Here is a 27,065-nt window from a genome sequence, read left to right as displayed (position 1 = left end):
CCAGCGCTGGGGGGGCCGACCTGAGGCGGCAGAGGCAAGAGCGCTACAATATATTATCCGGGTGGGGCTGCACACGGATAGTGGACCAATAAAGCGCTGTAAGTGTAGTATTTATTAATAGTAGTCTTTTAACAACTATTTCGACAGTAAAAAACGCGTAGCTGCACTCTTCAGGGAAAAAAAAGCAGGTCCATGCTCTGATCCTGACTGAGAACAGCATCTGAACTTACTGAATAATAATGAACAATTCCTTGCGCTTTTCTGGACACTCCTCTCAAAGCGCTTTACAGGTCATGGGGATCCCCTCCACCACCACCAGTGTGCAGCCCCACCTGCATGATGCGCCAGTCCGCTCCCCACACACCAGCTCTCAGTGGGGAGGAGAGCTGAGGGATGAAGCCAGTTCAGAGATGGGGATTATTAGGAGGCCGTGAGTGGTAAGGGTCATTGGGAAATTTGGCCAGGACGCCGGGGTTACACCCCTACTCGTTTCGAGATACGCCCTGGGATTTTTACTGACCACAGAGAGTCAAGACCTCGGTTTTACGTCTCACCCGGAGGACGGCGCCTTTTTACAGTACAGTCTCCCCTGTACTGATCCCGAGGTCAGGATCTGAGGCCGGGTCCTGAATGGGGTGGACCCCCCTCAGTCCAACCCGTCCAGGAGGGGTCTGGTGTCTCTTCCAGTCCTAAAGTGAGCGGTGAGATTTACGACGTTTTTCCACTTCATGAGCCCTCTGCAGAGGAACATGTCCCGCATCGGCTACGACATATTTTGCTTTTTGTGGTTTCTTAGGGCACATTCTTTGACGACGTCTCAAGCGAAAAGTCCGCGTTTACTTGATGTAATGTTTTTTTTTCCATGTTTATCCTCGAAGAGAGTCAACTCCCTTTTCCAACCGTTTTATTAGCTATAAAGTTCTCGCCTTTAGTTGTTCGATGATTACAGGAGCCCGGGAACCTTTGACTCTTTGCGTCTGTGCTATTTGCGATTACCTGTCGCCTCGCCTGAAAACTTCGTCTGAAACGTAATTTCTTGAGCTAGAAGGGACATTCCCCGTCAGGCAACTCCGGGCAAGCCGAATCACGAGCTGCACGGATTTAGACTAAAAATTGACACCCAAAGCCCTTTTGGGGTATATAACCAAGCATCCCCCGTTTAAAATGAGAGGGGCTTTCTGAAAGCGCCTAACAGCTAATCAACAGCCCTTGATATTAAGTGGATAGCAACCCGCTCACGGGCTCTACAAGACACCCAGGCCTGTAGTGGCGTCTGTGCTGCATAACTGGGAGCACCCGAGCACTTTCCAAAGGCTGCGCGGTGCCAGGGTGGACGGCCGGCTCATCCGAGACGCCGAGCCGAGAACCTCTTGGTCCAGAGGGAGACAGGACAGACATCACAAAAAGTTCACAATGTCGTATTTGCTTGTGAAGAGTTTTACACCCCTCTAGGGGGTGAATGTGTGATGCTTTATGGAAGTTACAAAACTGGGATCCCAAGCCCATTAAACAAAATGTGTTCCCGCAAACACAATGCAGACTGCAACAGTCCGGTAGGTACCGCGGCGTTTGGACTCTCAATCACTGGAGCTCTTAAACAGGAGGGAAATTGTCCTTCTTCTTCTTATTATTATTATTATTTGCGTGCAAATGTGTGAAGGCAGACTGTATTTCGTTTAGTCCGTTAAAAAAATAAATCCTACAAGGCGCCGAAGATGGGGTTGAACACACACGCCTTCCTGCAACCCGCCAGCTCTCCGTGCGATGTTGTTACCTGGAGCGGCGCCGCCGCTTGAAAATGGTCTGTGTGTCTTTAAGGCTCCCCGCCGCCGCGCTCTCGCTTTGTGCTGCTCGCCAGCGGGAGAGCCCGTCCGCCAATGATTTCATTGTGAAAGGAGAGGGGGGCCGGGGAGGATTGCAGATAACCTTTATCTAATCGATACATCAACGTTTTGAGCTCGCCTGGGTAAGTCTTTCTTTTTTTTAAAAAAAAAAACCCGTAGAAGAAGCTCAATCGTCTGTGTTCTCACGGACCTTGTGCGTATTTTTTTGGGGTCGCTCTTGCGCGGCGTCTGTGCTGCGGCAAAGGTGATCGCTTTCTGCTACGCCTTCTTCAAACGTGCAAGAGAAAGGCCGATAAAAATCCCCAAACTCGGATTAAGGTTTAAAGCTGTGTTAAAGGACGTTTGCTTCTTTAAAGTAGCCCTTATATGGCCTCCGTTTTCTCGACACGTTAAACTTGGTTGTTTCTTATGTAAGAAAGTAACTAAGTTACTGTACCCAAACAATGCGAAAGTACCAGAAACACGGTAACACCTTGAGAGTTGCATGTTATTTACATTTGTTGTTGTTTACTTTTTTGTCGATCCTTGAAGTCTTCTGTGCCAAATAGAAATCTGACGTATTTTCGTTGCTTTTGTTGCTTTGCGTGTTTGCGGCAAAAGTAAATGTCTTGTATTCCTTGTTAACCCTTGCTCGAACTTTCCCAAAGTTGCAATCAGGACAAAACTGAACTTCTAATTCGGAAGTCGTAACGTCCACGAATTGTTTACTTCTTAACTTCTCACTTTTGAATTGTGAAATTAAAGACCATTTTTTGCTTGCGATTGTGCAGAAAATTGTTTGTGCGTAGTTCTAATCAGGATTACATTTTAAACCTCCGTTTAAAGAGGGAAATGGAAATTTGTTTTTAGTGTTGCTGGTATTAAATTTTTAAGTTTCAGTCATTTATTATTTTGTTATGCGTTTTACCATCTTTACATTCTTGAGAAAATTCGCACAGCTTCGGTATTTATTCCAGTGCCAGAACTCGTATTTTAATTCTTTAATCTACGAGCCCCTCTGATGAAAGTTCATCAATGAACATGGAAAACCTCTGATTGTGTTGTATCGGTTTGCCTGGAGGTCTGAAGCTCTCAAAGTGCCTGGAACAGTATGGCGGTAACACCGATACATTGTTTTTAAAAGACTGTTATGTCATCTTTAAAAGTTAAAGACACGATGGCATTGCTAAATGAATTTTATGTTTCAAAAAAATATGCTTGCAGGCCCCAGCAACTGGGTACTTCTAAAATATGAAACATATGACGCACGCTTCAGTGTTTTCGTGTTACTGTACTGTGGATTCTTGCTCCCCGGTACAGCAGTACGACGGCAGTGACGGGGCCGCCCGCTCTCTCTGCTCTCTGTGTCGGTCCAGGTCGTGTCGGCAGCAGGGATGAGGTCGGCTCACGCCGTGATACCAGCAGCTGCCGCCCTGTTGCTCTTCCTCTCGGCACTGTCGCAGACGGAAGCCTGCAACAAGGCGCTGTGCGCCAGCGATGTCAGCAAGTGCCTTATTCAGGTGAGGGGGCAACCTTGTGTGTCCGGCTGGTTGTGGGTGGTGTTGCATTTTCGGGAGGCTGGCGTTTTTATTTTGATTTTTTTTCGGAAAAGGAACTGAAAGAAACTTCAGGATGGCCCCCAAACCTGCAGCTTGGTTCCTTGACGTACCCAGGGGTCGGCTCACTCCTCCTGCCCCCCCTCTGTGAAGTGCCCTTGATCCCAGTGAAATCTAGGACAGATGTTTCAGGTTCTGCTTTTTATACAAGGGACCGAAGGGTCTGGCTCTGTCACCTGCAGGTTTTAATGGCTGGGTATAGACCGGCCCCTAGACTGCTGGTTCAGGCTTTCGTTCTCTGCTGAATACCAGGTGCAGTTCAAGGGGCCACAGACCCTCTTGTGTGGACCCACATCTGGAGCTACAGCAGGTCCAGGAGCTTCTGGCTCCGATTCTGCCCGAGTCTTGATGACTGTTGTCCTTTTTAAATATCACTTCAAGACATTTGTCTGTTTCAATATCCCGTGTAGTTTTACTAGATTGGCATGCTGCGGTTCTAGTGCTTTGGGTTTGGTTATTGATCAATATCATTATCACTGACTCCTGCACATTGTCAGACTTTTCTGACTTTGGAGATGTCTTGAGAGGTTCTTGGCAAGATTCTGTGCCTCTAATGAAGACCTGACAGCTCTAAAGCATCCAGGTGGGGCTGCACACTGGTGGTGCTGGAGGGGAGTCCCTGTCATTACCTGTAAAGCGCTTTGAGTGGAGTGTCCAGAAAAGCGCTATATAAGTGTAAGCAATTATTATTATTATTATTATTATTATTATTATAAAGAAATCCTTGAGTTTCAAATGTGTCGATTTCCCCTGTTACACTGGTTTGCCTGTGCTGTTGATTTTGCTGTGAGCATTCTTCCAGGTGGCACGTCCATTTTCTTCTTCGTTCTTTTCTATAGCTAGATCTACATAAAAAAAAATTGCCTCAGGTATCTTATTGACCCTGACAAATTCCCAGCAGGAGTTTAAATGCGCTTAATGTGACCTCCTTCCCCCACAGCACAGGAATTCAACGACTCTTAAAGAAATGGCCATAATTACTGTCCGTCAGCCTACCTGGCCTTAAAATAAAGTGGAGCAAGTTATTCTGGCACATGATTTCTAATAAGCCGTGAAAGTAAACACTTCCCCATATCCACTAGCTTGGCGTTTCACGCAGTGTTTTTACTCCGTCTGGGGTGGGCAGTCGCATGGTCTTCTCTGACCTTGGCTTATATCTCGTGTCCGCAGACAGTACCATGTTAGTGACTTTACGAAGGTGGGAACCGTGCGTTTGTAGTGACCGGTTAGTTGTAACCTACAATACCCTTGACGTGTCTGTGAATTTAGTGTTTGGAGTGGTCGGAGGGTTCTGTGGTTCTTGGTTCTTTTTAACAAAACGTGTTTCCCTGCCTTTCAGCCTTAGTTTTTATGCAGACAGAAATTCTTGCGAACCTTCTTTTCTTTTTACTCTGACTGTATGTTTGGAGGTTTTGAAATATAATCTAACTTCCCATCCTCAGAAAATTAGAAGTTTGATAGAACATGTACAGGCAGGTGTTACTGCCAGTGTCTAACAGTCAAAATGACAGGAATTGCAAAGAAGAGTCTGCTAAATCACAAAATCAATGTCTTTAAAATGTTTTTGATTGCTTTTTAATTATCTGTTGAAAATGAGTCAAACATTGCACATTAATCATTAATCATTAACTATTTCCCAGTCCTACGCACCCTGTGTCAAATCTTATAACTTCTTGAAGCAAGCACTTTACTAATTAGGGGTCAGAAGGTCAACAAAAAAAAGTTTTAAAACATTTGCTTGCATTCTCAGGAGTACCATCCGGAAAATAGGATTACAATTATGTGTCTTCATTTTAAATACGAGTCATTTCTTTGGTGCAAATTCCCGTTATTGCTCTGGATGCTACAGCCAGCTCCGAGTGCCGAGTGGCAAGTCAGTGGAATTAATAGGCCTGTTCTTTCTGTGTGGAGAACCAAGCTGTGACCTGTATAATCTTGGCAGAAGACCTCCTGCATTCTAGACAGGTATTTACAGACCCTCTCACTTCCATGCTGAAAGTGCCCTGTTTCTCAGTGGGCCCTGACGCATTGAGACCCCACATCGGTCTTTAAGGCTGTAGTTATGGAAAGAGGTTCTCCACTTTGCTCTTTAGGTGCAATACGCAGGACTTAACGGGCAACCCTTTAACCTTGTTGAGTCCTGGGCAAGACCGTTCTGGACATGTCCAGTCAAAGGAAGAAGGAATGAACTTTGTTGCTCAGTTGCTCGTGAAGGAGACGAGTCAACGAAATTGCATTTGTGCTTATGAGATTAATATAAATGACTGTAAACTTAAGGTTTTGATTATTCAGTGCAGACGTTTGCTTATATTAGAATAAAAAATACTTTGTGTTCATCTCGGTGACAGGAAGTATTAGGATACATTCATTTGCTACGTAAATTAGAAATGTAAAAGCACATTGTTATTTTAAAGCTGGTAGTCATAACGTTTTGTAATAGTATTTAGTTATACACACACCACATTTAAAGAAAAAAAAAGTTATTTACAAAGTAGTAAATAATACAAGAGAAATATGGAAAGGTCATGATCAAACAAGTATTAAAATTCTTTACTGGGTCAAACTGAAATTTGTGCTCCTAAATTAAATGACCTTAACAAACCACACTATTAGTGTGCGTGCAACATTAGTGGTTCTCGTTATTTCAGAATACAAAGAGGTCCCATGGTCAGCTAGTGAATTTCAAGCAAAGGCTCAGCCACCTCATCAAAAGGCACAGATCAGGGCAAGGATGCAAGAAGTACTGAGGTCTCTGAGCAGCTCTCTCAAACGTCAAGAAGCAGGAGCCGCGTCGTAGCAGTCAGACACTGCTGAGGTCAGGGCGTCTTTCCAAACCGAGGACTCTGGTCAGTGATGAGCGGTGAGGCGACAGTGCCTTGGAAAGAGCCTAGAGAAGAGTTGGTTTCAGCCTGATAAAGACTGGAAAGTGGGGTAAAAAGTCACATTTTAGAAGGACGCAGCACAAGGCCAAACCTACTGGAGTGGCTCAAGGATAACAAAGGGAATGTCTTGTGAATGACCAAGTGGAAGTCCTGACTTGAATCCTGTTGGGAATCTTTGGAAAGACTCGAAAGCCATCTGCAGTCCCAGGGAGCTTGAGGGAAGCAGCCAAGGAGAACTGGTCCAACTTTGCACCTAGCTGGCGTGCTGGTATTATTTAACTTGATTTACATGAAACAGGTTTTGAACATTTGTATTTGATAATATTGACTAAAATGAAAATGGGTGGGGTCAGCATTTTTAAAGGGCCAATAATGCCAATTCCGTCGGGTCTCAAGGGTTCACTGCCGAGAACCATTGCAAAATTGCCAAATTCGTATATAATTGTCTACCCCTATACCATCGCATAATGTGGTATATTATTACAGGATAGAGTATGCATGGTTAAAAGACCATGTAAGTAACTCTCCCTTATATGATCAAGTACTAATGCATTGGCTTTGAGTTAATTAAGATAACATTGATCATCTCAAACAGTAATCGCAAACTTAAAGCAGTCAACTAAAATAAACGACATGAATTCTTCCTCTGTGTGTCTGGGGGATGCCTGCACTTTCTCTCCCTGCGTCTGTGGTTATCACGCCTCACTGTAGTGAAATGGGCAGTTAAAACGTGAGTGCGCCTGTAAAGTCATCGCCGGCCTGTCACTCCCCACGCTGCTCACACAGAACTGGAGTGTTCGTCGCAATATTAAAAGGAGACCACGCCGAGGTGCGCGTGCCAAATAGCACGTACAATGGCAGCTAGGCTCCCTTGCTGGGTAGATCTGTTTCGCAGTCCCCGTCTGTCTCTAGTTAGCTGTAGATGCGTGTTGTTAGCTCATTTTTAAAGTTGCGTTTTGCAGCCTTTGGCTCAGTTTTATCAGGCTTTGCTCTGCTTAATCCAAAACCCCGTCGCCACATCAAATTTGCTAATGTTATATTTGCAGATGTCGAGACGCTACTATACTGTGCTGTTCGTCAGGCTACTCTGGGGTAACTTTGCTTGCCTCTGATTGGAGGTTATGCTATAACTCTTATTCCAGGAGTTGCATGTGCATGATTAAGGTTTAAACAATTATGCAGGTTTTCAGGCCATTTTCATTACATATATGTAGGATTTGCTTTTATAAAATATTTCAAGTAGGCAGCTGTGTCAGCATTCCTAGGCTGGAAAGGTTTAATCCATGCTGAAAAGAGAAGAAGCGAAACAACGTTTCTTCAGGTGTGTCACGTAGACGCGTAGAAAGAAAACGGCCAGTAGCAACGCGTTTCAAGCACAGAGCTCTTCCTCGGGCTCTTCATCTCTGACGAATCCTGTATACAACCACAGTAGCAGATGTTTTCTGACTACAGCTTGTTCAGCATAATACTGTTTAGTAACAGTAAGATCACTATGGGTTCACAAGACAGTACAGTAATCCAGCAGTTAGATAGCTCGGGGAGGGGGGTGTGGGGGCTGACGTTAACATCCCCCTGGCCTGGAGCCTGTCCCAGAAAGCACTGGGAACCAGTTTGGATACCCTTTGGAAGCCAGTCCTTTCCATGGCACACGCACACGCCAGGGTCCAGCATTTGGAGGAAACCCACGCAAACACGGGGAGAACATACGAACACCGTGCAGGTAGCACCCCAGGAATGGAAACCAGGGCCCCGCTGCGACTACTGCAGGAAACCCCGAAAGAAGAAACTGGATTCTGTATCTTGCCAACAGCAGCTGTGGCTTGTTGCTCGCTGCTCACTTTGTTTTCTTCCCCCTCTGAATTCAGTGCTTCAGTTCAGTGTCCCGTGCTCGGTGTGGGAGTTTATGATATGTCTTTGTGGAATGCAGATGAACTCCTGTGATTAACTGAAAAGAAATGTTGAAGGTATTTCCAGAAACTCGTGTCAATGTAACTCTTGAGAAGCAAAGTGGATTTTTAGACCTGCAAAATATGCAGAGATGGGGTTGTGTTGATTGGATCTTTCCATGTGCAGGTATCGCAGAAAATTCTTGACTGCACATACAATTACTTTTTGTGAAGCTTCTTTAGGTATATTTTTTGAAGGGCTTGCGGTGGTGTCCCAGTGTTGGATCGCATGCATTGGGGTCCTCTCGGGGTGACTGTGTAGTCTCCACGTTCCCTCTGTCTCCCAGGCGCATACAGCCGGGGTCGGATCGTTCCTGTCCTGGGGTGTTTTGGCAGAAAGTTCTTACTGGGGCCATTTTCCACCAGTTCAGCCCCTAATGGCTTCAGGACTGTGGAGGAACTGCACCATTAGGGCAGGTCTGACTCGAGGGCCTCCCTTCCTCTTCGGCTGTCCTGATGAGATGTCACACCGGCACGCGGTCATGTGTCGGCTGTGTCTCCTTAATCATTTGAAGCAACTTCCTTGGAGGTGGAAACACTCTTTTTTGTTTATTTTCAGCCGAGTACAAGACCTGCAGCCTTGTATGATATGTTATAACAGCTATCTCCATTACTTACTCTGAGGGTAAGAAGTTCCCCTTCTGTGTTTGTTAGTACTTGCTGCTGCACAGCGGTTCCTTCGGTTTTTGTTTGTCATCCATTGATAGATTACTGGCACTTAATTCACTGATGGCCGCATTGGAAAAAGGAAAAGGATGCTTTTTTATTCCTGCTGCTAACTGTTCATATTTTCAGTAATTATTTCAGCTCTCCAGATGGAGTATGTGGGTTGTTTGTCAGCAGTTGAGAATTCGTGATGCTAGTCAGAGAACAGTGAAGATGAGTGTTACTGTTAATCTACGTTTATAATCTGTTTAGACTCGGCTGTATTCAGTGTTCACAGACGATAAATACTTGGGTATTTCTTGAAAGCCTTACCTGGGTTGTCAATATCAAAATTTAAGCGGCTTCTGACCCAAGTGTGTTGATCTTTGCATATGGGTAATCTTTCTGTGACAGTTAATTGTCAAAGTGTGTGAAGTGTGAACTTGCATGTTATGTGAATGCAACATGTAGTGCAGTCATTAGTCTGAAACTGTTATTCTGTCCATTGATATGCGTGTTGCGGAACCTCCAAATCACTACTTGCTTCTTTCAAAAATCAATCTGAAACACAACTTTTCATCTGGCCTTCTTATTTAGTTAAGCTGTCAGAAGGTTTTACATTACAGGCCGTTAGTGGTATGATTGAAAAAAGTGAAAGGCGTGTATTCTGTTCAAGTGAAGATGTATGTTCTGTGTAATTACAGGAGACACGCTGCTTGTCTCAGGACATGCTGTATTTTAAACGCTATTGTAATTTGTCTTTCTGTTAAAATATTTGTATTAGTAGCGGTTAGCGCAGTATGTAGGCCTCGGTCTCTGAAGTTGACACAGAAAGCCGTGTCTGCAGCTGTCTAGGAACCGCGATTATTAGGGTGTGGTCGCAGTTTGAAAGTCACACACAGTTGCTCAGCAGGGCCTGTGCATATTTCACTAAAACGACTTTCTCCACACCAAATGCTGAGTTTGTTTGAGGTCTTGTGATTTCAGCTTCCTCTCGAAGTATTTTCACCACAGAATTGCAATCCACACAAGCTAAGGTGTATTTAAACACCAAACCAGGCAGATAACAAGGCAAAGGAAAAACCACACTTGCATGTCAGCAAAGAACTTTTAAAAGCAGCTTAATCACTCCTGTGGCTTTCAAACAGGTTTGGAGTAATTTACCTCGTAAAGTAAAACATAAAACTTTCCATTTTTAAGCAAGTTGAAAGTTTACCTCAGATAGGTAGGCGCTATTAAGGTTCAGAATTTAAGTGTATAAAAGATTTACTATAAATACCTATGTTGACATATCATTATCTTGCAAGACAACACGTGGAAGCAAATAAGAAAAAGACAATGTTAAAACATAGTTTTTAATGAATGTTATGTTATGTTGCGAATAACCTAATCTAGCGTCTAAAAGTACTGGATCATTGTGTCCTGAGCAGTGAGTGCAACAAGGGGACGTGATTCAAATTGTCCAAATTCACAAAAGTAGATAGTCCATCTATTGCGCATCCTCAAGATCTAGTGTGAAACAAAATACAGGTGGAAACTGTGTGGAAGTACATTTCAAACTGGGTAGAAGAGGACGTTTTTTTACAGGAAGAGTGTAGGCCATCTGAACAGGCCGCCCAGCCCTTTTCGTGAAGATGGAGCCCTGGCTTCCCTGAGGAGAGTCTGTGTTAAACCCCGAGATCAATGAGCTCCTAACGACCGAACTAGGCTGATGGGCTAAATGGCCACCTCCTCATGACCCGTAGCCTTTGCGATTTGTAATGTTTTTTGTGTTCTATGTGGAAGGCAGTAATGTGAAATAAGGGGTCGTGTAAAAATACATAAAACTGCTGATGAGCAGTCAAGTTTATTCACACACATGTGGCTGGGGTTAGAAGCTATAAATTTCAGGACCTTTTCATCGGTTTTTCTGGACGAGACAAACCCCTATACGCAACATTTTCATCTGCCAGGAAGTCAGTCAGCTGGAACAAGCACACAGGGAAAGGAAAAAAGAAACAGATCTTACGACTAAATGTTTTGCTGCAAAAAAAAAAATCAGAAAAAATGGAATTCCTGAGATTCAGGCTTCCTCCGGTACGTCGTTCATTTCGGTAGCGTTGGTAGATGTGGATTTGAATGTTTGCATTTTTAAAACTTGACACCATGCCCTTTTTGCTGTTGTCACATGTGGAACAGATTACTCACTGCTGCAGCAGAACTAGCTCTTTGTTCCAGTGCCTGCTTAGAGTAAGAAGCCAAATGCACAGATTGATAAATAGTTGCAGAACTATTAGGGCCTGAAACGAATCTTGTGTGTGAAAAAGAAATGAAATGCGCGTTACACAGCTCACGGTGAGAGAGATCTTTCCAAGGGCAAAGGCTTCAGAGAAACTGAATATCTAAAGACTTGCATTCATCAGGCAGGCTGCTTTCGATGTACCAAGAAGGTGTTTTTTTTGCTTCTTCCTGAAGCAGCCCTGACCGTGACGTGGAGGAATGCAGTGCCTGCTTCTTATTTAGGAAAGGCCTGGAGTGAGCACGTAAAATGTTTTAACTTGCAAAGCCCGTTAAGTGCATTTTTTAATTTCCTACATGCTTTAGAAAGCTTCCTCAAACAAATTTCAGTTATTATAGCTCCCTGCTCTGTTCCTCAGTGAGACACGAAATGCCGAGTCTTTATTCTGTTCAAGTGTGTACCTAGTAGTATAAATTGGATTTCGATGAATCGGTTTCCATACATATACTTTTTTTGTGATGTTACATCTGTTTCTGAAATAAAAACACCCATTCTGTTTGTGTCCTTTCGTCCTGTTTTTTTGCTGTTAGAGGTAGGCGTGTAATTTTTTCTTTAAAACAAATGCACTAGTGGAAAAAAAAAGATTACGGTTTACATCACCATCCAATTTTTTTCATTCTGCAAACATTTAATAGGCACTGTATGATTCTGCCTTTCTGTGTAGTTATCTGCCCAGTAGGATTGCAGGACCAGTCGGATAATTTTATCATTACTGCACATAAACAGCTGGTTGATTTTTTTTTTTACCCTTGAAGTTCCAGTATAATCGCCAAACATAATGTACTGAACAGAAATATAAAGACTAATATTCTTTTGGCCTTAGCTTAGCGCTACAAGTGAACTCATTCATATGTTGTGAAACATATCAGTCTGAGTATTCTTGGTCAACCTGGAAACATTTTTGCATTTTTTAAAATTATAATTGCATTTTCCCTCTTATAAAAGAGTGACCTGCTAATTAACAGTGGGACAGCCCTGTAAGAACAGCAGTTTTTCTTTAACTAGGGGCTCGGTGTTTCTGCAGTCTTCACAGCACTGAGGAAGGCCATGTCTCTTACCTGTGATTGGACAGCACTGCGGAACAAACGGCTCTTCTATTGGCTAAATGTAATGGTGGTCACCTGTAAGACCCTTTGGTCAAAGAACCAATACAAATCGTTAAATTGTGCTTTTACCCCCTTTTTACACCTGGTTATACTCTCAATGCTCTCAAACCATGTACCGTGTTGTTGGGACTTGCTGTGGAAGTGAGATCATACTTTTGGGTGAAGAATTATATGGTGCAGCTCATGGCTTGCGTCGCAAAGATTTGTGTCTGGATAACAGGTCTGTTCGTTAAGATTTTCAGATTGAGAGGCTAAATGATTATTTTAAATGATGGCCTTCGTTGAATTCTTTCCATCCTCATAGTATCTTTTGTAAAATGGTGAGTAAAACCAGTAATTTTCAGTAGATTTGGCGTTCTCAGCCAAGTGGTTTTAACCTGAAGTTGTTCGATCTGAATGCAAATCTTTTCAGAATTCAGTACATCCAAGCCTTGTGTTGACCATCTTTACATAACTCTACACATAACTGAGGGGGTCCACTGCAGCCCAGTGATCTGTATCAGACCTGCCAGTTGTTTGCCAATGCAAGAGGCCTGCAGTCCCATCATTGGTGCAGTCAAGCATGTGCTCTGCAGAATGACCTACAGTTTTTATTTTATAAATCATTCCATCCTTCACTGGGGCAGGTTAACGAGAGTCGCAAGGGAAGCACATCGGTCGGAGATCAAGAGATGAGGAAGATGTGGGTGTGTAGGGAGAGCACGTCTTTAACTTTCAAGACGAGAAAACAGATTATTCTGTCAGCCAACCTGTACAAATAGATCAAGACAATGTGTGGGAGTGGAGGAAGAGCGCACATTTACACGTGAACACAGAGCAGTGCGTGTGCATACGAGAACAACGGGACACAGGGAGTTCCCAGAGTAAAAAGATTAGTTGTAAGATCAGAAGGAAATGTGTGAGAGGATAGTGAACCCATTTTTCTTGTGCAAGCAGTGCTCATGCAAACGGTGCAGCACTGGGTAGCAGCTGTCTGCTGTGTCCTATTTTTCTTCCTCATACAGGAAAGGTATAGGCGCCAAAAGGGAGCAGGGTTCAGACTGGTGTGGGTTAAGATCAGAATTGCAGAGAACCTGAAAGAGAGAGGGAAAATGCAGATGATAACATCAGTTCCACCTTTATTATCTCCTGGGGGAAATGTGTTTTACGGCACAGACTAATCCAACAATTTAGCAAAGAAGACAGCACAGCAGTGGTCCGGGAGGTAAGAGTGAGATTAAGCGCCCAGACAGGGAGCAGCCGGTAGCCGGCAGTCTGGCCGCTCAGTGGGAAGAAAGGCCTGGTCTCAGTGGAGGAGCAGACTGTTTTGAAAGTGGGTGACCGAGAAGGGTGTCTGAGTGGAGCTGGCAGGCTCTGACCAGAGGTGTGCTAAGTGTGGGAGGAGAAAGAGGCTGACTCCCTTCAGATGAGCTCAGCATGGTTAGAAGCTCATGTTTTGTAATGTTAGACAGCAGCTCTCCGTGTGAAGATAAGATCACTTTATTGGCCAAATACAATTTCTCGCATTAGGAGTTTGTCTTTTCGCAGACCCCAGCTTGCTCTCCATGAGACACACAGACAGAGAGAGAAGCTTGGGGTCAGAGCGCAGGGTCGGCCATTTATACAGCACCCCTGGAGTAGTTGGGGTTAAGGGCCTTGCTCAGGGGCCCAACAGAGTAGGATTCCTCTTCCGGCTGTGGAATACGAACCTTCCAGCCACAGGCGCAGATCCTTAGCCACAGAGCCACTGCTCCGTGAAGACATCCTAGAGGTGTCAAGTTACGTGCTGGAGTTCTATGAAGACTCATACAAGGGGAGAATAAAGACTGTCCCAAACACTGGACTAAGCGCTAAGCCCTAAGCCCTTCCTCCAGGACTGTGCTTTAGTGATGAAGAGCAGCTGTGGACCTCAGGTGCTCCGTTATAAGCAGGGTAATGGGACACCTTTGCATGTCAGCACTCATTGGTTACATGGCTCATGGTAAAAACACTTTCAGTTGTTGATGCTTCTTTTCCTGTGGCTCAGTGCATGTTCTCAGAGAACCTTTTTTAAAAAGAAATCTTTCTCCACTCAGTTTAATGAAATGGAATTTCTTCTGGTCTGTCATTGCACAAATTTAGTGACAAATAATGTTCATTCATGTTGAGCAGGCTTGACTCAAAACTTGGCAATACCATTCTCGGTTTATTCAAAGCTTTACACTACCAAATACATTTCATACCGTCTGCCCCAGTACACAAATGACAGTAAACATAATGATTCATTCATGTTGAACAGGATTGATTCAGAGTGGACAAAGTAAATAAGGTAAACTTAGCAATGCCTCAAAGGTGTTATTAAATACAAAGGTACTGTTAAATACTTTCTTTCCATGTATCAATCAAAGTTTATCAATCAATCAAAGTTTATTTATCAAATGCTCAACAATACAGCGTGCAGCAGTAGCTGCTGGCAATGAAATGTCTTTATATACAGTACATACACCGTAGCTACACAAATATTCGTCGGCCGAAATGGGCCGATGAAATATAAGCTTTATGTTAACATTGTACATAAAATATTCTGAGCTTTGAAACTGTAAAAAGGTGAGTTTTACTAACAGGTGAATAATGTTTCTCAATGGCAACATCTCTCGGCCTGGGTAGGTTGGAACATGAAACAGCTGGATGAGCTCAGTCCTCACTCGGAGAGGCTGGATTGGGTGGAGGGTCTTGGCTGGTACGACTCGCTCATACGCGCTGAAAGTGACACAGAAGTTTGCATTTGGTATTTGGGTATAGTGGATATTCAGTGATAACTTTGAAAATCAGTCTGTGAAACCAGAAGCCCCCCCCACCCCCCAGCCATGGCCTGTCTGGACATGGAAGCATGAAGAAGTTCTGAGTGTGCTGGTACATATTATTTGATTATTACAACCCGTCTGTAAACTCGGCATACACTCTGGCTGCCTTGAGCATCGGTGCTGTGTTTCCTTTTCTGTCTTGTTCCGAACTTCTCAGGTCTGTATGTGTTTGCAAGTATTTTGGATAGTGAAACTATTCAGTTCCACAAATCTCACTGCTGTACAGTACTGTAAATTGGAACTACATCATTGGAATAAAAATGTAAGCTACCTTTGAAATGGTAACAGCAATATAAAAGGAATGCTAACTCAAAACATGTGGCAAATAGCATGCAGATTGTGATGGTTTTGTGCAATTTGCCTTAGATGATGGCTGAGCTGAATAAATTAGTGGTTAATGCGAAGTATAACAGGCTCTCAGATGATGCAGTATAAAATTCATCTTCAGGCACTGCAATATGTAGGGTGTGCATCCAGGGTAGCAGCACAAAAATGGGAATAATGGCACATGAACTCTTATAAAGTCTCAGGGAGTGTGCAGGTAGAGCTTCTCCAGCAGGGCTCTGGCTCTTACACAGGAGGGTGTTAAGTCAGTGGAAACTTGCTGGGCGACCCCTAGACTTCGAGGGTACAGACCCCCCCCCCAGCTGCCACCCCGATTTCCTCCAGAATCACAAAGTACGCTATTTAACCCCGGGACGTACAGGAAGCTTCTTTAATGCTTTTCAGGTTTTTGGTGTGGACAATGCCTCTGCGTCCTGTGTTGCAGCTGCGGTCGGGCCTGTTTTTTTTGTGTTCTTTCTGACGTGGCTGTGTGTGTGCGCAGGAGCTGTGCCAGTGCAGGCCGTCGGATGGGAACTGCTCCTGCTGTAAGGAGTGCATGCTGTGTCTGGGCTCGCTCTGGGAGGAGTGCTGTGACTGTGTGGGTGAGTACTGCAGCCCAGGGCTGTGTGTCATCTGCGTACTGCACACGCGCACGCACACACACACACACACACACACACGCACGCGTACACACGCACACACACACACGCGCAGTTTCATGTTAGTATAAGAATGTTATCCTCCTAAAGCTACCCAATTCTGAAGGCGCTGAGGCTTTGCAAATCAAGATCCAGCCAGTACTGTTTCCTGACCCTTGAGGCCAGCTCTTTGGGAATATTTGGAATTTTTCATGACTAAGAAATTTTGCTTCAGACGAGACATGATATACAAAGTATAATAAAGTGAATTCTAGAAGCGTACTGTAATGTCCACTGTTATGTTACAGTGGGAGTAATTGGACCATTCTTGTCTGTTTTCTGCTGTTTGTGTTTAAAATAAACCCCAGGAGCTTATATAAAAATAGTTCCATACTGGTTAGGATGCCTGTTGGATTTTAAACCCCATTTTGAGGTTTACTGACTCTCAGGGTTATTGTGCATTAAAAACTGAAATGCTCACAGCGTGAAATGCCTTTTGGTAGTTTATAAATAGATGATTCTGTAGATTACAATGTAATTGGTGTCACAGAACAGTGGCTAACAGAGACAGGTGGAGAGAACTCCTCTTTCTTGGACACGGCATTCTTAAAAAGGCAGGAAAGAACTGCCAGTGTGGTACTATGCAAACAACAGAGCGTAGTTCGTTAATCACCTGTGCAGGTGCCTCACATTTGTCTTAGGTGTATCTGCAGTTATAAATCTAGTTGTTTACAAATAATCATGTTTTTCCAAAGGCTGCATACATTTGAATCACATTCTTTTTCATTGACTAAGTTTTCTCAGGTGTCATTTTGATATTTCAATGCAATTCAATGAATATAGCAACAAAAATTGCTTCTGTCTGCAAACTGGTCTTGTAATCAAATGTGAATAGTTTGCTGTTATTTAAGTACAGATTAAAATGACATTATTAAATATGAATGGGGTTCTATGTGTTTTGGATATTAGCATATTTGTATAATTAGTATTTTTTAATAATAGTCATTAGTAGTTTTTGTGCAGACCAGACAGATTAATTATAGTAGTACTCACATTGACATTGTGCGACTGCTTCAATTCTTCCATTAACCTGTTTGATGAATAATAAATAATTGTAGTTCTTAAATATCTAACCTGCATCCTTTCTTATAGTAGTGGGGATAGTTTTTATTTAGTTAGTTATGGATGCTGAAAACAGTAAATGAATGGAAACACTGGTTTCTGCACAAGGAATCTGACGTTTTCAGTGTAAGATAGTGTGAGAGAGGGAGCAGGCTGGCTGGCATGAGAATGGGCGAGTTCTGGGTTCGTCGAGCTCCTCCCTCGTAAGGACGGCATTCCTTCTCTCCAGATGTTCCCGATCTCGGTCTGACAGGCTGGGAGAAGAAGGATGGAAAACCTGTCCTGGAGTTTCAGGCTCTGCAGGGATCTTGCGTAGGCTGCAGAAAACTATAGCGAACATAACACAGACACAGCAGACATTCAGCTCATCTAGCTTATTGACTGTAGCGGCTGGAAGTTATTTCATTCAAGGAATAAACTGTATACTTCTCACAACAGGTTTATTTGAGAATCTTAACCAGAAACCTAGCCAGTCCTGGATATTTTTGTTTTGCTGTGTATTTGGTTACGTGTTTAGTATACCAAGTGGTGGTGAAGTCCAGGCTGGAAAGAGTAACAGTGTGAAGTATGTAGCATGCTGACTGTAGAGCCTTCTTTACTGTGGACTCCAGGTCTAAAAAGAACATTTTCCACTGGTTAAAGGATGGGAATCTCTTTGGGTGGATTGACCCCAACCCACTGGCTTGCTTTGTGCTCGACTGTCTCAAAGCAGTGTATTCGGCACTGAGACCCAGAGCCTGTACGTGAAGGGTGCCGGGTGCATGGAGCAAACTGCTATGTCAAGCCCTGTACGCTAATTCCCCAGCAACCTTCGTGAAACCATTGGATACAGGATTCCTGGGATCAACAAGCACCACATTCCTAGACGCCAAACAGGCATGATGGGCAAAATGACTGCTTGTTTACAACTATCAGTTATTCTTAAGTTTTAAGAAAAGACCTAATGCTCAACTTGTTGATGATGTGGAATTAACTTTTTTTTTTAACGTAATGATTATATTTGAGATCCGTTTTTCCTCACGTTGCGCTGGAAAGGCTACCCCAGACATCTGTTTTAGGATTGCACACTTGGATGCAGGATTGAAGTGCCGAGTGACAAGCAGAGGCTTATCCTGGCGTTTGGGAGGGAGGGATGTTCTTTAAGATGGAAACAAGGAAGAGGAGGTTTCGTCCTTTTGTACGGTGTTGTTCGTTCTTGACGGCAGAGGTCCCCAGTCCAGCAGGCTTCATATGGGGGAACGTTTCATTGTCAGCTCTCAAATTCTAAAGCAAGGGATTCCTAAAGTGATTTCTAGAGATGTAATAATGTTAAAAACGTTTAGATTTCACAGACTCGAGTTCCCTTAACAATCAAACTGTGTAATAAGTAGATAACTTACATGAGTTCCTGTTCTTCAGAGAGCCTGAGAATGGAGTCCAGTCCACCTGTGATGTTGCTCCAACTTACAGACACACAGATGGCAGAAAGGCATTTTGCTCTTGATAAGCAGGGCAAGACCTTTCTCTCTTTTTCTTCATTTTAACCAGATCTGACATCACCTTATCCCCTGTGCTCAATTAGACCCTTCAGAAGTGAGGTGACGTAGCGCTTATTGAACAGTTGCTAGCGCATCGCCATCAGACATGAGCGATCATTAGAAAATATTGATACATTTAATCAATATACAAGATTGGTTAAACTTCATTTTTCTAAACAAAAAAATACACGCATGATGTATTATGAAAGGTTATTTTTCTTTTGAGGCTTACTGTAGTTGCCATATCACCCTGCACTCACCACTGGAAGCCCACTGGAGCTCAGCAGGTGTGAGCCTGGTCAGTACCTGGATGGGAGACCTCCTGGGAAAAGCTGAGGCTGCTGCTGGAAGAGGTGTCAGTGGGGCCAGTAGGGTGCGCTCACCCTGCGGTCTGTGTGGGTCCTAATGCCCCAGTACAGTGATGGGGATACTATACTGTAAAAAGGCACCATCCTTTGAATGAGACGTAAAACCGAGGTCCTGACTCTCTGTGGTCATTAAAAAACCCAGGGTGTTTCTTGAAAAGAGTAGGGATGTTACCCGGTGCCTTGGCCAAATTTCCCCCTGACCTTTACCAGTCATGGCCTCCTAATAATCCCCATCTATGAATTGGCTTCATCACTCTGTTCTCCTTCCCACGGCTGATGTGTGGTGAGTGTACTGGCGCATCATCCAGGTTACACATTGGTGGCGGTAGTGGGATTCCCCATTACCTGTAAATGAGTGGAGTGTCCAGAAAAGCGCTATATAAGTATAAGGAATTATCATCATAATTCCTGTAAGTGAAATTAATATTTATAATGCATCGTGCCAAGTTTTAACCCAGTTCTGGGATTCCCCCTGGCTGATGGGTCCTACTGGTTCGAGTGTGTTTTTGACACCGTCTCCCGCCCTGCAGGGATGTGCAATCCCAAGAACTACAGCGACACGCCGGCCACATCGAAGAGCACAGTGGAGGAGCTGCACCGGCCCATCCCCTCCCTGTTCCGGGCGCTGACGGAGGGCGACGCGCCCATCAACATGATGGTGGTGTCCTTCCCTGTGGCCGAGGAGCTCTCCCACCACGAGAGCCTGGTCTCCTTCCTGGGACAGCGCGAGGACCCACAGCAGAACATCTCTCTGCCCAAAAACAGCATCCACGCCCGCTACGACAGCACCAGAGGTGGGCCCGGTTCAGGGGCAGCTTTCCTAACTTTGACCAAGCGCACGCTGCATTCCTTTTAAACTGCGGGTAAAACTTCTGAGTAACTGTAAATTCAAACTGTTTCCAGGAAAAGGGTTTTCCATTTAATTGGTTAAATGGCCAAAGACACTTTTTTGGCGTGTCCAGAGGATCCTCTAGGATCGATGTCCAGTGAAGGAACGGAAGCGAATGGCCAAAAACATGTTAAATATGTCTTCCCGCGAAGATGCCACACGCTGAGGGTCCAGGAGTTAGGGATATGGGCTGGAAAATCCGGATTGAAAGATTGAAACTGGTCTCTCGGAGGACGACAGTGCGAGTCAAGCACTGAAGTTGAGAAACAGCTTAGTCATGATGTTTTTAACGTAACATTCTAAATGTCAGAACTGGAAGGAACATCCTAAATGCATTAAAGAGTGAAGAGAAAATAGCTGAACATATTGAAATTCCAGTGGATCACAGACACAAGGTGTTCAAGTTACTAAACACCTTTCTGGGGGTCTTAAAGGCCTCTGTGCTTTAAAACAAAAGCACACGTACACTTGCTCCTGCTGTACTCTAGGACTCGTGTGATGCAAGTGATCCTAACTGATCCTGATCTGGATTTTTTTTTTACGTTCTTCCCCGGCTCCATTTTGAACCTTTGACCCTCTTCCGTTCTCTTTCAGAACAGACCATTCATTAAACCTCACTCCTGCAGAGAGAGACGTCCACCAGACCAATAAGGCCAGACAGTCAAATCTGGTCTTTCTGGCCCTGGTGGACAAGGTTACAGAATAGTGCTGGACATCCCTGCTGTGTGTGTGGCTAGTAGTTTCATGAGCTACTCTGGGTAGAGGTTCAATGCATTACTTTCTAACGTTTTTAACCCAAAGTTTGAATTTGTCTGATTTTTTCTCATCCTGACAGTTTTAGGTCTGTTCCACTGACTGGCATGTTTCCAGAACCATGTCTGATTCTTAGCTCTTATTGTGCCAAGTGTATTAGTGGCAGAACTTTTTTAGCTGCTGTCAAGATGTATAAAAAGCATGATGATGGAGTACTCGCTGAACTAGGTAAATGTTTGTGTGAAATTGAAAGCAGTGATATTTTTAAGTTTTTATGCATTGTGGAGGACCAGGCACCTTGGAACAGATAAACCACCAATTACCAAACCTACTGGAGGAATTCGGTTCTCAAATTACTCTAAGTAGCAATTAACTTGCACAGTCTTCCATTTTCTTTAGAAGCTGCATATTAAAACTAAGGTTGCAAGCTGCATGTGGTGTTTCACTACCTCTGTCTTCAGGGGTTCATAATCATTTTTATGACATCTGACCGCAGACTGCTAAGAATGAACAAAGGCCTCATTAGGGATTCGTTAGTGACAAAAGTTGATGGTTTTAAAAGCTTTAACTTGTAATTGTAAAAAAAAGAAGTGTGCTGGCACTCTTTAATCCTTTCCCGGAACCCTTTCTGCGCTCCCTGGGGTGTATGACGTGACCGGTGTTTTTGTGGGAATGATGGGTCGAGGGATGAGAGCTCCAGCTTGATTTTGACGTGATTTCGGCGGTAGATCTGCTCTCGATCTCCCGGCACCCCTCCCTCGCCCCGAAGGGCGGGCAGGGGGCGCTGACGAGCCCTTTCTGTTCCGGCCCAGATAACCTGTGCACGGTGGTGTACTTCGACGACTGCGTGTCCATCCGCCAGTGCAAGCTGTACTGCGAGTCCATGGGCGGCTCCAAGTACCGGTGGTTCCACAACGCCTGCTGCGAGTGCATCGGCCCCGAGTGCCTGGACTACGGCAGCAAGTCCGTCAAGTGCATGAACTGCATGTTCTGAGCCGCGCCGTGGACCCTGGGAGCTGCTGCCACATCAAGATGTAAAATACTCACCCCGCCAAACCCTTGTGCATTTTTATCACGTTTGCTGTACATTTTTAGATTTTTTTTTTAATGATGTGTTCCGACTCGAGATGGAGCTCTGTTTTGGTTTCCTGAGATCGACGCTGGCGGAGCCTGTCCGGATACAGATGCTTTCCCGGTGTTGTCCGTTCAGCAGTACTCTTAAGTGGGTTTTGAATTTTGTAAAAAAAAAAAGGTAATTTTAAAAATATTATGTCTTTTGGATGGTATTCGGAAAGAAACGGGATGTTGTCATACCCATAACGAATCACAATGGCGTTAAAATGGAGCAATAGTCTGTATATAAAAACACAAATGCTATTGGGTCTGGTTGTCACTGGTTGTGTTTTTGTATTTATACACACAAAGGGTATCTCTCACACCAATCTGAATCACTAACTCGGTGGACCTAGAAATGCAGAATAATGCCTGTAATAATTGAAGCTGAATCATCAACAAGTTTGGGATTTTGTGGGTAATATTATGGATTTTAGGGTATTTGATCAATCTAGACCTTCCTCCAAAACTGTCATTTGTTTTGGTTAAACATACAGTAAGTGTACAGAATGCTGTTTTACCCATTATATTAAAAGTTAATATAATCCAAAATCACGTTTATTTAATCAATCAAGAGCAGAAATGATTAAACTCTATCTCCACAGAGGAACTCGTGTGTTACTGCTCCAGGCCATCATTCTTTTGCTTCATGATGCTTTATAAATGTCAGAAACGTGGATTCAGGTATGTGATGAAAGCCCCAAGACAGGTGCATGTATGTCTTACGGGTTTTATCAGAACTCTCTGTGTCGCACATCTGCTTAGTTCCTGATTTGGGGCGTTTATTTTACTGGATCCCGTTGCATTTTAAAAACCAATTATCAGCTCTTGCACCTTAAGCACCAACTTAGCAATATGTATTAATTGTCCTGGGTATTTGCGTCTTAAGCACCAATTTAGAAATAAGTTTTCATTTTCCTGGGTATTTCTTTACAAGTAGTAATCATTTTATGTTAAATATTGTAGTTCTGGTCAGTGTACTGCTCACCACTCCCAGCTCCATTCTGTTCAAAAGGATACTGTCGGCACGGCTCATTCAACAGCTGCTGAAAACAAATACCCCAGTGTATACAGACGCGGTTCTGCCTGCTGAAATTTCAAACAGTGGCTCTCCTTCTCCTCCAGCTCACGACACTGTTGTCTTGCTTCCCTCCTGTACCGGTGTGTCTCTGCCCAACTGGACACTCACTTGCATGTCTTTCAGAATAGCGTACGTGTGATTTCAGTACTCTTTTAAGTATATTCAGTTCCTTTGCAATCTTGAAGTTTCGGGATTGAGGGTAAATAACGTTCCATTGTGCATACATGTGTTCACACAATTGGTGTTTGTCATTTTTAAAGGAGAAGCCCTCATGTTCTGTCAGCCATTGATGAGTAACATGGCTCAACAGACCCTAAACCCCAATTTGTCTTGTACTCAAGCGTTTGCCCATCACAGGAGTTTTAAAGAGCTTAGGTCCCACGGTTGGTGAGGAAAACCTGTATATCAGTTGGTAAACTATGTCACCTGTAAACTGTGCTTGACAGAGTGATGCAGCACAGCTCTCAGTAGCTCAGCTGTGAAGTTAAAAGCAGCTGGTTCCTAATTAGCAGATTGTTAGTTGTTTTGTTTTAACTGAAACAATCAACCAAAAGCAGGTTCAAATGAATGTTATGTGGCAAAACACTAAACCTCTGCTGCACGCTGGATTCAGTGGTTCAGAAAAATGTCGGCAATTCTACTGCTATGTAAAGACAAGAGGATACCCAGTTTGTCCTTTGAGATTTTTAGATTTCGACTCAAGGGATCTTAAGGGGTTTGGGCTTCAGCAAGGTAGTTCCATGCTCCCACGGCCCTCTGGGTAGAGAAGTGTCTCCTGCTCTCAGTCTTAAACGCACTTCCAGGTAGTTTCTGCTTGTGTCCTCTGGTTCGTGTTCCACTGCTCCTTCTGCCCTCTGAAGAAGTCAGCTGGTTTCACCATGTCAGTGCCTGTGAGGATTTCGAGTTCTAGTGTCATGTCTGCTCTGGTCAGCACTAAAAAGGTTCAGTACCTTCAGTCTGCCAGTATAGGACATTCCTTTAAGCCACAGAATGTATCCGACTGGTCTTCTCCAGCTATATCGATTTTTATGATATGGTGACCACAATTGCAGACAATATTCTGAGTGACATTTTAATAGCGCACTGCACAGTTTTATTATAGCATTTTTTTTAATTTAAGTTTTAACCATATATCCTAACATTTTCGTTGCCTTCCATTGCTTTCCCATGGCAATAGAAGGTGTGAAGGGTGTTGAGATAAACACCCACATCGTTTACATAAGTAGCCTGTTCATTTTGTTTTTTTCCTGTCTCCGATGGTTTCATGAGGGTGCTGGTGTTTGTCTTCACAGTTATATGATGGGAGATAGAATAGTTCTGAGTTCCAAATTGGATGAAACAGCAGAAAATATTGCTTTTATGGCTATTTTATAATTGGTGTGGATTATTATCATAGCCAAGTCATAATGTTCTGAGTAGTTTTTTTTGTTTGTTTCTCTGAAGACACAAGCGGAAATGACGTGAAAGTGCATTTCAGCCCAAGAACGAGAGGTGGTGTGGTGTCTCTGTGGCTCAGGATCTGTGCCTGTGGCTGGAAGGCTGCCGGTTCAAATCCCGCGGCCGGCAGAGGAATCCTACTCCGTTGGGCCCCTGAGCCAGGCCCTTAACCCCAACTGCTCCAGGGGTGCCGTATAAATGGCTGACCCTGCGCTCTGACCCCAAGCTTCTCTCCCTGTCTGTGTGTCTCATGGAGAGCAAGCTGGGGTATGTGAAAAGACAAATTCCTAATGCAAGAAATTGTATATGGCCAATAAAGTGATCTTATCTTATTTCTTAAGACCAGGAGTTGCTACTTTGTACAAAGCATTGTGAGAGTATTGAACAGGTTCCTCTAACTCTCTTTTTCTTGCTCGAATGGCAGTTGGGACAAGATCCTTTGCTCAATCCCCTACCAGCAGCCCTACTTGCAAATGTACAAGATGGCCTAAATGGCCTTCTCTCGTTTGAGGCCTTTCTTATGTTTTAGACTGTTATAGTCGTATACCTTAGGAGTGCTGTAAATAAAGCACTTTCTTCCACCGATAAATCTAACGATGCATCAGACTGGGGTTGACATTCTCGGCATCACAATATTTTCGATCCCACTGCCTGATTTTTGTCATTTCAGACTTCTCTTGTGGTCTGTCTTCCAATAAGGCACTATCAGGGAGGGTAGGTATTCTCTGTGTTGACAATAATTAGTTGCCACTCATTGCAAGTTTGTCTAAATATGACTGTTACATGGCTTTTTCTTTGATTTGAGGTCTTCAAAAAACGGCGGCCGTGGGGATTTCCACTGTGAGAGTGTGCAAGTAACGAGACCAAACTCTTTCCGTGAACGGGAATAGTTCCTGCTCGTTCATCTGTCCCTCACAGGGGTCCCAGCAGTGAGATAAAAGAGCTGGCTGGAGTGAGGTCTCTGTGTTGCTAGCAAATTACACCCTTCAGCTGGGAAAATAAATACTGCTTGGCGTACATGCTCAGCTCTCAGTGTTTACCATGATGCCAGCGTTCGCTTGAATAGAAACGAAAGTATCGCTGTGTAGTTTTTCCTTTGGTTGCCAAGAAGCCTTACAAAGGACCCTTTCTCTGAGGAATGAGGTGGATAAGATCACATGGTTCTATCGAGTTGGCACAGGGAAATAGATGCATTTCATTAATGCAACAGTGTTCAGGGTAGCTTGCAATGCATTGGGAACTATGATTTCTTTGCTCTGTGTATATTTTCATCTGATTTTCTGGTGGTGACTGTAACTGGTGTCATTGCGACAACATATTGAACAATTTATTCCGGCTCGTTGTATGCTAGCAAGCATGACCCAGCAACATTGTCATTTCAGACGGAGGCGACTGTGCTTAAACATTTTTGCTTCACATCTTTTCTGTGAGAAAAATCTGAATTGTCTCTTCTTTTGTGCTGTAAATAAAGAATATCATTTACCAGAAAACAGTTTTTTGAAAGTAATCAACGTGTTCTGGGGTGAGGAAACTGAGGCAGGCGGCGCTGTCTCACAGCTCGTGGGTTCTGGGGTTGATTCTTGGCTGGCAGGCCGACTCCAGCACACTTCCAGGGAGAGCTCGGGTTTTTTCACATCTCTTGATCCTCATGTTCCCAGATGGCTTTCTCACCAGGACTCTCTGCTGTCCCAGGGAAGAAACTGTCCCTTCTTTCCCGGCAGATGCTGGCTCTGGATTGTGGTGTTGGCCTAGGGATGGGTTCGCCTAGAAACCCGGAAGAGGCGCCCCCACCTCCGCACCAGCAGAGCTGGCACCACAGCCCACCCCTGGAGCAGCACGAGGGCCTGAGAGCGGGCAGCTGTCTGAACGTGGCACGTGCCAAACACAGACACGCACTGGTGCGCACGGAGAAATACGGACACTGAACTGTGACACTTGTATATCGCTTTTCTGGACACTCCACTCAAAGTTGCTTTACAGGTAATGGGGATCCCCTCCACCACCACCAGTGTGCAGCCCCACCTGGATGATGCTCCAGTCCTCTCCCACACACCAGCTCTCAGTGGGGAGGAGAGCAGAGTGATGAAGCCAGTTCAGGGATGGGGATTATTAGGAAGCCATGATGGGTAAAGATGAGGGGGAAATTTGGCCAGGATGACGGGGTTACACCTCTACTCTTTTTGAGAAACACCCTGGGATTTTTAATCACCACAGAAAGTCAGGACTTCGGTTTTACATCTCATCCGAAGGACGGCGCCTTTTTACAGTATAGTGTCCCCGTTGCTATACTGGGGCATTAGGACCCACAAAGACCACAGGGTGAGTGCCACCTGCTGGCCCCACTAACACCTCTTCCAGCAGCAGTTTTTCCCAGGAGTCTCCCCTCCAGGTACTGACCAGGCTCACACCTGCTGAGCTTTAGTGGGCTGCCAGCGGTGAGCTGCAGGGTGACATGGTTTTGACTAAGAGCGCAGGTTAAGTTGGTTTCACTGTGGGGTCCCAGAAGCTAAGCAATGACCAGGCCTGGAGGAGAACTGGGTTGCTGGTGTGATGGTGGTGGTTCTCCAACACTCCCTGTGGAGCAGGATTTCCAAACCAATGACCCAGCATGGTGACAGAGGACCCTGAGCTTCAGATGAGATGTTAAGCCAAGGTCTGTAACTATCTGGTGGTTAAAGATCCCATAGCGCAGCTACATTCTGCTC

General features: G+C 44.3%; 1 protein-coding gene across 1 annotated transcript; it reads left to right on the top strand.

Annotated features, from left to right (window-relative positions):
- Positions 1-1,858: 1,858 nt before the first annotated feature.
- Positions 1,859-25,850, top strand: twsg1a (twisted gastrulation BMP signaling modulator 1a). Its single transcript, XM_088918368.1, has 5 exons — positions 1,859-1,966; positions 3,200-3,343; positions 15,945-16,044; positions 19,618-19,881; positions 21,542-25,850. Exons 2-5 carry the CDS (start codon positions 3,218-3,220, stop codon positions 21,721-21,723), a joined length of 672 nt encoding a protein of 223 aa, XP_088774494.1. The 5' UTR covers positions 1,859-1,966; positions 3,200-3,217; the 3' UTR covers positions 21,724-25,850.
- Positions 25,851-27,065: the final 1,215 nt, after the last annotated feature.

Source organism: Atractosteus spatula, chromosome 6, assembly GCF_055471065.1.
Source record: "Atractosteus spatula isolate fAtrSpa1 chromosome 6, fAtrSpa1.hap1, whole genome shotgun sequence".
NCBI classification, from domain to species: Eukaryota; Metazoa; Chordata; class Actinopteri; order Semionotiformes; family Lepisosteidae; genus Atractosteus; species Atractosteus spatula.
Note: the sequence above shows the minus strand (reverse complement) of the source record. Positions and strands in the feature narration are given on the sequence as shown.